The sequence below is a fragment of the Apium graveolens genome, chromosome 11 (assembly GCF_009905375.1).
Source record: "Apium graveolens cultivar Ventura chromosome 11, ASM990537v1, whole genome shotgun sequence".
NCBI classification, from domain to species: domain Eukaryota; kingdom Viridiplantae; phylum Streptophyta; class Magnoliopsida; order Apiales; family Apiaceae; genus Apium; species Apium graveolens.
The window spans coordinates 151,847,977-151,858,939 of NC_133657.1; the positions used below are offsets into that span (position 1 = coordinate 151,847,977).

General features: G+C 34.7%; 1 protein-coding gene across 1 annotated transcript; it reads left to right on the plus strand.

Moving 5' to 3' along the window:
• Positions 1 to 6,891: 6,891 nt before the first annotated feature.
• Positions 6,892 to 8,938, plus strand: LOC141698425 (protein TOC75-3, chloroplastic-like). Its single transcript, XM_074503115.1, has 2 exons — positions 6,892 to 8,097; positions 8,529 to 8,938. Exons 1-2 carry the CDS (start codon positions 6,934 to 6,936, stop codon positions 8,697 to 8,699), a joined length of 1,335 nt encoding a protein of 444 aa, XP_074359216.1. The 5' UTR covers positions 6,892 to 6,933; the 3' UTR covers positions 8,700 to 8,938.
• The last annotated feature ends 2,025 nt before the right edge of the window (positions 8,939 to 10,963 follow it).

Consider the following 10,963-nt stretch of genomic DNA (forward strand, 5'->3'; position numbering starts at 1 on the left):
AACACAACATGCACAGATTCCATAACAATGTTGGTTCTTAGATTGTAGACCCTATAAGATTTTCCAGCTGAGTAACCAACAAATATCCCTTCATCAGCCTTTGCATCAAACTTCCCTTTATGGTCAGATTGATTCCTCAGTATAAAGCATTTACATCCAAAGACATGAAGAAAGTTTAGAGTTGGTTTTCTTCTCTTGAACAACTGATAAGGAGTCATGCCTTTAGCTTGATTGATCAAAGAAATATTCTGAGTGAAGCAGGCACAATTAACAGCTTCAGCCCAGAAATATGTTGGTAACTTTGATTCTTCAAGCATTGTTCTGGCAGCTTCAATTAAAGATCTGTTCTTTCTTTCAACAACCCCATTTTGCTGAGGTGTTCTTGGAGCTGAGAACTCATGCATGATTCCATTTTCTTCACAAAACAGCCTTAATGTCAAATTCTTGAATTCAGTTCCATTGTCACTCCTGATATTTCTAACCTTCAAGTCAGGATGATTGTTGACTTGCCTGATGTGATTGATAATGATTTCACTTGCTTCATCCTTTGATCCAAGAAAATAGACCCATGAGAACTTTGAGAAATCATCTACAATCACTAAGCAATATCTTTTTCTTGCAATAGACAATACATTGACTGGTCCAAACAAATCCATATGTAGCAGCTGTAATGGTTCATCAATTGTTGTTTCAAGCTTCTTTTTGAATGATGCTTTCCTTTGTTTGCCTTTCTGACAAGCATCACACAAACCATCCCTTGAGAATTCAACTAGAGGGATTCCTCTAACTAAGTCCTTTTTGACTAGATCATTCATTGTCTTGAAATTCAAGTGAGATAGCTTCTTGTGCCATAGCCAACTTTCAACTGTGCTTGCTTTGCTGAAGAGACAAGTAATGGATTCTGCATCTGTAGAGTTGAAGTCAGCTATGTACACATTTCCTTTTCTAACTCCAGTTAGAACCACTTTGTTGTCTTTCTTACTAGTGACAACACAGGCTTCAGAATTGAAGGAAACTGTATTCCCTCTATCACATAGTTGACTGATGCTCAGTAAATTGTGCTTGAGACCATCAACTAATGCAACTTCATTAATGATGACATTCCTTGTTGAAATCAAGCCATATCCCATAGTAAACCCTTTGCTGTCATCTCCAAAGGTTATGCTAGGGCCAGCTCTCTCCTTGAACTCTGTGAGCAGGGAGAAATCTCCTGTCATGTGTCTTGAACAACCACTGTCCAAGTACCATAGATTTCTTCCATTTCCCTGCACACCATAAAATCAATCAATTTGATTTTGGTACCCAAGTTTCCTTGGGTCCATTCTTGTTAGCCTTTCTCCTAGACTTCATTCCTCCTGCATCTTTAGACTTAGGTAAGTTTGAGTCAACCTTGGTCTTAGATGTAGTTGGTTGAGGTGTAGGGTTAGTCACAGAATCATTTAGCACATTTGTAAAATTATTAGGCATTGATTGTGCAAACATGTTATTCCATATGGGCATATTGTATGGCATTTGAGGCATACTAAATGCAGCAAGATAAGGATTGTTAAAATATGGCATGTTTACAAAATGTGCATAAGGATTTTGTTGAGACATAACAGGCATAGCATGCAGAGGTGATGCAGACATATTAGGCATAGAAGAGGGTACATTTATGGGAGTCTTCTTAATGGATTTACAACTAGCAGATAGATGATTAACACTACTACAATGCACACAGCTTTTTCTAGGAGCATACCTATCAGGTGTGTAATTGTTGTGTTTATTAACTCCTACCTTCCCATTTCTGTTGGATTTTCTTTTAGATTCCTTTTTATCCTCAACCATCTTGAGCCTATTATTTAACTGTTCTAAGGTCATGTGCCCTACATTCACCTTACTGACATCTTTGGATGTGCTTGCTTCTTCTTTGACAAAGTTCTTTGAAGTTGAACCAAACTTTTTGTTGAGTTTCTTTAGATTCTCTCTTTTAGAAACATCTGCCTGTTTTGATTGAGGAACCTTCAACGGATGCTCCTTTTCTTCCTTCAACGGATAACTTTCATCATCCGTTGATTCCACATCCGTTGACAGCCCATCAATTAATTCCAGTTTCTTTTTATTTTTATCCCAGGCAGTTTCACAGAATGATTCAATTCCTTGGACCTTAGCAATTTGAGCACTTACATCCCTAGATGTCTTCCAGGCTTTAATCACCTCTTGCTCTTTCTCTAATTGATTGGAAAGTATTTCTACTTTCTTAACAGATTCAGCTAGTTCATTTTCAACAGATATACAATGCAACTTTGTTTTCTCTAGGTCAATCATCTTATCTTCTAACAAAGCATTTCTATTACTTAAAAACAGATTGTTCTCTCTAATCCTACTATTTTCTTTAGCAAGAGATTTAAGAGACACACGCAAATGATACAATTCGGTAGACATGTCATTAAAAGCATCATTGCACTCTTCTTTAGTAAGCTGTGTTAAGTCAGTAGTGATTACCTGATTGCTTGATGAACTAACTTCATTTTCTTCAGAATCAGCCATGAGAGCAAGGTTGACATACTCCACATCTTCATCCTCTTCATCTCCATTAGCTGCCCAGTCCCTTTCTTGAGTAATGAAAGCCCTCTCCTTTTGCTTGAGTAGATCAAAATATTTCTTTTTGTAATCTACTTGTTCAAATTTCTTCTTTTCAGAAGTTGGCTTTCTGCACTCACCTGTAAAGTGTCCACTTATACCACAATTGAAACACTTGAACTTGGATTTGTCCACAGTGTTTTTGTGAGGTTTAGTGGCTCTAGTGTTTTTCTTGAATTTCATCTTTGCAAATCTTCTGGACAGAAATGCAAGATGCTCATCAATACCATCTGAGTCATCTTGGCTGGAGTTGTCTTCATTTTCAGCAACTTGCTCTTTCCCCTTGCTTGATTCCTGATTTCTTATACCATCTTTGGAGTTTGATGTAGATCTCGCAGTTTCTTGTCTGCATTTCCTCTCATCTTCAGCTACCAATGCAACTGAACTTCCTTTCTTTCTCCCCTTCTCCAATACCTCATCCTATTCCAGCTCTAGTTCATAAGTCTTCAAGATTCCATACAATCTTTCAAGAGTGAAGTCCTTATAATCTTGAGAGTTTCTTAAGGAGACAGTCATGGGTTTCCATTCCTTTGGCAAGGATCTTAAAAATTTAAGATTCGAATCCTTCACCTGGTACACTCTTCCATACAGCTTCAGTCCATTCAACAGCTTTTGGAACCTATTGAATGTTTCATTTAAAGATTCATTTTCTTTAAAATGAAAATATTCATACTGTTGAATGAGAAGCTGCATTTTGTTTTCTTTCACTTGTTCTGTACCTTCACACAGTAGTTGAACTGTGTCCCAAACCTCTTTGGCAGTTGTGCAATTTATCACATTATCAAACATATCCATGTTAAGACCATTAAACAAAATGTTCATAGCCTTCTTATCCTTGTGGACTTCTTCTGTGTCTTCCATTGTCCATTCTGCTCTAGGTTTTGGAATGGATTGACCAACAGCAACTGTGGCTGTAGCAACTGTTGCTACTTTGTGGGGAATGTGAGGACCATTCTCAATGCAGTTTACATAACCTTCATCTTGGGAGAGTAGATGAAGGTGCATTTTCACCTTCCAATGGTGATAACTGTCTTTGTCAAGAACTGGGATCTTTACTCCAATATCATTCTTACTCATCTTTGTTAGATTCCAAGATCTTTAAACTCTTTGTATGTCAAGAGCCTGCTCTGATACCAATTATTATTCCTAGTGGACTAACAATGAGATTTACAGAAGGGGGGTTGAATGTAAATCTCAAAACTTTTTCAAGTTTTGAGCAGTTTATGAAAGTTGTGTATTCAAGAAGAACAAGTGTGTGAATTGCTTTAAGCTAATACAGACAGATATATATTCAAGCACAAATGTAAAGAACACAACAGACCTTAAAAACTTTTCTGGTGGATTTGTTGTTCCACCAGAGATGGTATTTTAGAAAATCTGTGATTAAACAATGTTGATCACAGCTGCATCCTAGTACAAACTAGATGAATTTTCTCTCAATATTTTTCTAAACAGCTCTGGAAAATCTCTCATCTAATTACTAGCTTCTACTTGGTTTATATATTACCAAGTGTACAAGTGAAGAACAATATAAAATACAGTAATAAAATAAGATCTTCACTTGCTTCTTTTCCTGTTCACTCCAGTACTTTGTTGACTATTGCATCTTTGTACTAGAGAAGAACGGCTGCTTTTTCTGTTGTTCCTGAAATTCGGCTACCACATCTCAGTTGTCTCTATCAACCCATGTGCCTCTGTTTGTAGGTACAACTACCCCTTATCAACGGCTAATCATCAGAACATCCGTTGAAGCTTTCATCCGTTGATGCACTCATCCGTTGAAGGATGTTATCCGTTAAAGCTTTCATCCGTTGATGCACTCATCCGTTGAAGGATGTTATCCGTTGATGACTTTATCCGTTGAAGCTTTAGAGACATCCGTTGAAGCTTAGCTTCTCATCCGTTGAAGGTCTTTAAGTCATCCGTTGATACCACTTCACTTATACAAAATTACAAGGCATGAAGTATTTACAATTGGCCTTCCTATCTGCATATCATCTAGTAGTCAACATGACTCATAGTTTCTCTCAACTTCCAAGAATTACATTTTAAATACAGAGACTGAAATATGCTACAACACTAGACTTATTTCTAAGTAAAGCTACACCATCAACGGATAGCCAAAGTGGTCTTATCCGTTGAGGCTACAGACACTAAATTTCTACTTAAGTATTTTGTTAAACATATCATCAAACTAATGCACATACATTCCTAACAATTTCTTTTTGCAATTTTACTATCCTTTAATTTTTTTGGCAAAAATATAGAATCAACCAAAATCAAGCAGACATACAATTAGTTGAATCAAGTTTTTTTTTGTTGCATTTGAGGTTACATGGAGTGACATAAATTCGTCGAAAATTGCATCTAATTGAATCAAGTTGCATTAAACAGTATTTTCGTAAAAAATTTGGAAAATAGCATTTTTTTTAAAATAAAAAAGTATTTTTTCAATATTTTAAAAAAATTATAGTATATTTGTAAAAATATCTTTAGCCTTAGGTATTTTTCAAAAAAATTATATTTTTAGCCTTACTAATTATGATTGTCAAGTGATCGTGTATAATTTTAGATTTTAATAATAAAATAATGAATTAACAAAAAATAATAATTAAATGTCTTTTGATTGTTAATTCCAATTAATTTATCAAAGAGATATATTTTTATCCTATTTTGAACCAAACAGGTGATATCAAGTATCAAGTTCCAAACCCATACCACCTTAACCCGATTCCTGATTTCAACCCGATACCAGCCAACGAATCAAACGACCCTAGGAGAGTTAGACAATTAAAGTCAACAAACATATATTTGGGGTGTCGTCAAAATATAGGGTGATTTTTCAATTTTAACGATTCTATTTGTTTTATTCCAGAATTTTGGTTCAAAATACTCAACTGTCATTTCGTTTATCTATTAGGTTGACGTACAGTTTCGTTTGCAGCATGATATGACATTTTTTCTGTCATATCTGAGAGGCCGTTCAATATTGTGTAAGCGTGCGATGCAGAGGTCTTGATTAATATTTATATATTTTTAATTATATTTCATATAATTTTATTAAAATTTTATATAAATAATTAAATACTAAATAATGCTTATATAATTATAATTTCAAGTTAGATTCAAATAGTACAAATAGTATATGATTGATGAGATCCTATTTATAAATAATAATGTAGATGTTTGTTGTTAGTGAGTGAGATTTGAATCTGAAAACTTATATATATCTTTATAAATAATATAAATGTTTATTGTTAACAGGATTCGAACCTGAAAACTTATATGTATCTTTATAAATAATAATATAAATATTTGTTGTTGATGTGATTTTAACCTAAGAACTTGTGGAGTGTATTTTTTAGTATTTGCATACAATCGTGATGGCAAGAAATAACCAAAATGAGGGTTAATCAAACTACAAATTATACCCCATTCCGATAATTATAGTATACCAGCATAAATCTCATGGGATGCACGGGTTCCCATTAATATTTTAAATTTTTATTTATCCAGTTATGTTATATTTTTAAAATATTTATATAAATATATATATAATGATTATAAATTTATAATGAAAATAATAGAATAACATATGGTCGTAATTTAGTAGAATAAATAGACTATTTCTAGTAGTTTAAAAATTTAGTAGTTTAGCAGATATATAACACTATTATTTATATCTTTTAATAATAGGATAAGTTGTATTGGTAGTTTAGTAGGATAAGTATACTATATTTAATAGTAGTTCAATAATTTAGTAGTTTATTAGATATATAACACTATTTATCTATTTTTGTAATAATTAAAATTAGGGAATTATTGTTGAACCAAACCGTTGAACCAAATTATCTCTATTCCGGCTATTATAGTATTGTATAGAAGTATAGATAATATAGATTGCATTAGTCGAAAATACGTGACAATCGCTTTTTTAAAAAAAAATGTTATAACAAAAAATTTAACGCATTTAAAGGATACAGAGGGTACTTATCTGGAAATGGAATATTTTAATAATTATTTTCAAAGAAATATAAATTTATTACTGATAATATCAAAAAATCTAAAATAAATATGTTTCTAAAAAAAATTGACATTTTGAGACTAAAGAACATCACAGGGTCAAAAAATGACATTAAAGTCCTATGTACCATAAAGAAGTAAAATTTCTTAGAAAAAAAAAAGGTTGTTAAATTTGATAAGAAAACAAGACTACAAATACCAGCACCCCGAATAAGAAACCTATTTAAATTCGAAATCAAACAAGACTAGGGTAGTCCTGTAGGGTTTGAAGGGAAAAAAACCCTAACAATGGCCACGATCGGTGCTGCAGGAAACCTAGTTTCACTTCCCCTCGCTCCTGTTTTTCCTCCTCCATCCTCCCACCGCAACTCCTCCGCCGCAGACCGTCCTTCTCTCCCCGTCGTGCGTTGCTCCCGTTCTAGCCAAAACCCTAGCATTCCCTCCTCAAACCAAAAAGCTAGCACCCCCTCCAACAAATTATCTCTTCCTCTCAACTCTCCCTTGGCTGTCACCGCCCTCGTTGTTGGCTCCGGCTTTCTCATTCATCGCTTGACCAATGGCGGCTTTGGCAACTTTGGTGGAGGTGGTGGTGGAGGAGGTAGTGGAGGATCTGGCGGAGGGGGTTTCTGGTCTAGGTTGTTGTCATTTTTCGTGCCAACGGCAAAAGCTGAAGAATCACAGGCAGAGGAGTGGGATACTCATGGTTTATCTGAAAATGTGGTGCTAGAGATGAATGAGCTTAGTGAATTAAAGAAGTATAAAGTTTCTGATGTTACATTAATTGATGACTTGACTTCAAAAATTGTAGTTAGTGATGATACTTTTAATGATATTTTAACAATTAAGCCTGGTGGTTTTTATACTAAATTTCAGGTGCAAGAAAAGCTTGAAGAGTTATCCAAATTAGGTTTTTTTGAAAAGGTAAATATAGGAGGCAAGACTAAGCCAGATGGGACGATTGGGATCGAGGTTTCTTTTGTGGAAAACACTTGGTCTGCTTCTGATAGATTTAAATGTATAAATGTAGGTTTAATGGATCCATTAGAATCTAAAACGTACGATAATAAGGACGATCCTAGGGAGAGTATGAAGAATTTACTAGCTTATATGAGGGAAAAGTGGGATTACAAGAAGAGGATAGATAGGTCAAGGCCTTGTTTGTTGCCAGCTACAGCACACAGAGAAATTTTGGATATGTTAGCCGGAGAAGGACAGCTGAGTCCCAGGCTATTGCAGAAGGTCCGAGACAAGGTTACTAGGTGGTACGAGGATAATGGGTATTTGTGTGCTCAGGTAACCAATTTTGGGAATTTGAATGATAAGGAGGTGGTCTGTGAGGTTGTGGAAGGGGATATTACACGGGTAATGGTACAGTTTCAGGATCAACATGGGAATGCTGTGTGTGAAGAAAAACCTCAGTACGAAGTTGTCAGGGGAGAATTGCGCAGATATGTAAGGTTTAATGCAGTTTCTATAATTTTTCTAAATTTATTTTTGCTTGACATGATTTTCCATATTGTTTACTAATTTTGGTTTTCTCCGTTCATCTCATTTTTCTGATTAATTTTCTATAAGAGATTATTTTAGTAATCGGTCATCGATCATGTACAAGAGTAACAATCTGATTAATGTTGAGGGGGAACTAAATTAAGACAGGCCGGGGAGGATAGAGATTCAATTTATTCTGCCCATGATAACTTTGCACACGTGTTCTTGTTCCTAGGCAACATTGGAAAACTATAAATTTCTTCTTACTCTGTTCATGTTAAATATTTTTTCTCTAAATTTATCAAGATAAGATTGACGTATTGAAAATACCTCTCGAGAGATTGTGTTATTTTTCTAATAACATTACATAAAGTGAATTTTTTTTTGCGTTACAGCTTTCACAAGGCAAAGTTTTTAACGCAGAAGAGGCGAAGCAGGCCATGGATAATGTTAACTCCCTAGCTTTGTTCTCCGAAATTGAAGTCAAGCCAAGCCCTGATGACGATAATGTGGGTGGGGTTGTGGTTGAGGTTACACTCAAAGAACTGGAACAGCTACCTAACTAGGTGAATCCAACAGTTTCCTGGACCTTGAGGCAGACAGTCTATACGCTGGAACTTGTTAGAACTTTTTTAAAAAAATTTGTTGAGGAAGACTATATGACAGTAGTAAAATAGCATATTATAGCCTAGCATACGTAAAAGACAGATAGTTAAAATAAGGTTTTCGTTTTCTGTCAGAAATGCTTTTCTTTGAGATATGGTAGAAGTTAAATACAATTTTATGAGGCAGTATTTTGTTTGGTTTGATCCTCTGTTTTTTTGCTAGTTCTTCATTGTTCTTCCTATAATTGATATTATTAGTTCAAAGTTTGCAGGAATTTTTTGGCTTTTTAATCTGTCCAAATAACTTTTTTTACATTTTTAACAATTGATGTAGAGAAATTTCAAAAATCAGATTAATGTATGGGTTGGAGTGTTTCTGGAACAGAATGCTCTAGATCTGTATGTACATTATGGAAAAATAGGGAAAAGGTGATAGTAATCCATTAAGAGTGTTTGGTTGAACCAAACATGTATATTTACGTGCTTCATTGAACTTAATACATAGATTTCTGTCCCTAAGTAATTATTGTAGTTGTTAATTAACTATTGCTCCAACAGACTTGTAAATGTTTGTGGTAACAATTTACACCAACAGACTTTTAAGTTTGAGAAGTTTTATAAGTTTAAGAGAAGAATTTAAGAAGAAATTGACTTTGTATACACCAACAGACTATTGACTTGGTATACACCAACAGACTTGTAAATACTGGTCACAATTTTTTTATATGTGCGAGTATATAAAGCCCAACACTTATCCTGGGGTGGCCTTACAATGGGGTCGATAACCAGCTTTAGTGGCGTTGGCCTAAGGAGTTTCTTGTCTAAATTCTTGTCGTTTTTAATGCCTATGACAGGAGAGTGGGATCGACACGGTTTATCTGACAATATTGTGCTTGATATAAATGCGCTTAGTGAACTCAAGAAATATAAAGTTTCTGATGTTACATTGATTGACAACTTGACTTCAAAAATTATTGATGGTGATGATCCTATTTATAAATACTGTACACTTGAGCCCTGTGCTATTTATACTAAATCTCAGCTTCAAGATTTAATCCTCCTGGACGGATTTTTTGAGACACTGGATAACGAAAGCAAGACTAAGCCGGATGGAACAATTGGAATTACTGTATTTTTTGTAGAGCTTCGTTGGTGTGCTTCCGATAGTATTAAGTTTATTAATGTAGGTTTGATGGACCGAGAAGAATGTACAACGTCGGATAAGGAACCTCAGGGGACTGAGTATGAAGAAATATTTAAGGGAAGAAGGTGGTTACAAGAGGAGGATGGATATGTCGAGGCCTTGTATGTTGCCGGCTTCAACACAGAAAGAAATTTTGGATATGTTAATTGTAGAAAGGCAGGTGACTACTCGGCTTTTGATAAAGATTGAAGACAAGGTATATAGGTGGTACGATGATAATGGGTATGAGTGGGCTTGTGTGGTAAATTTTGGGTATTTGGATTCTAGAGAGTTGGTCTGTGAGGTAGTGGAAGGGGATATTACACATGTAGCAGTACAGTTTCAGGATGAACTTGGGATTGCTTTGAGTGAAGAAACGCCTCAAATTTCGAGTACTAATTAAAGTTAAAGAGCTCAAATCAATTACCAACATTACTTGATAGTGAATTTAGCTGTGAGGAGATTGTGTCGTTATATTTACATTACATAAAACTGGCATTCCTTTTTAGTATCTAACTTGTTTGAGAGTTTCTGTGCATGGTTGTTGAACTTTTTAAGTGTATGTGTTACAGCTTTCACAGGGTAAAGTTTATAACAGAGAGGAGGCAAATGAGGCCATGGATTATGTAAAATCTATCGGTTTGTTCTCTGAAATTGTAGTCGAGCCAAGTCCTGATAAAATGAATGAAGGAGGGGGTTCTAATTGAGATTATACTCAAGGAAATGGAATAGGCGGCTTGATTTTGATACTGTTTATCATGGATGTGAGCAGTTTTATCCCCATACTAGCAATCTTGCCCGTTCGCACACGTAACGTGATCTCTTGCAAGTTATATAATTATTTTAAACATAAAAATATTCCCAAAGGCTTAAAAATTGTTAAATTTTGAATATGTATGATATATTTGAAAAACAAAGAAAGTACTGTAAAAATAAGATGTATATTGCTATGCATTGTATTTTATTTTGGCTATAAAAATTGGTTAAGTTCCAAGTTCGTCTACTTTATGATGACATTGCAGTTCACAGTTTTAGTTAGTTC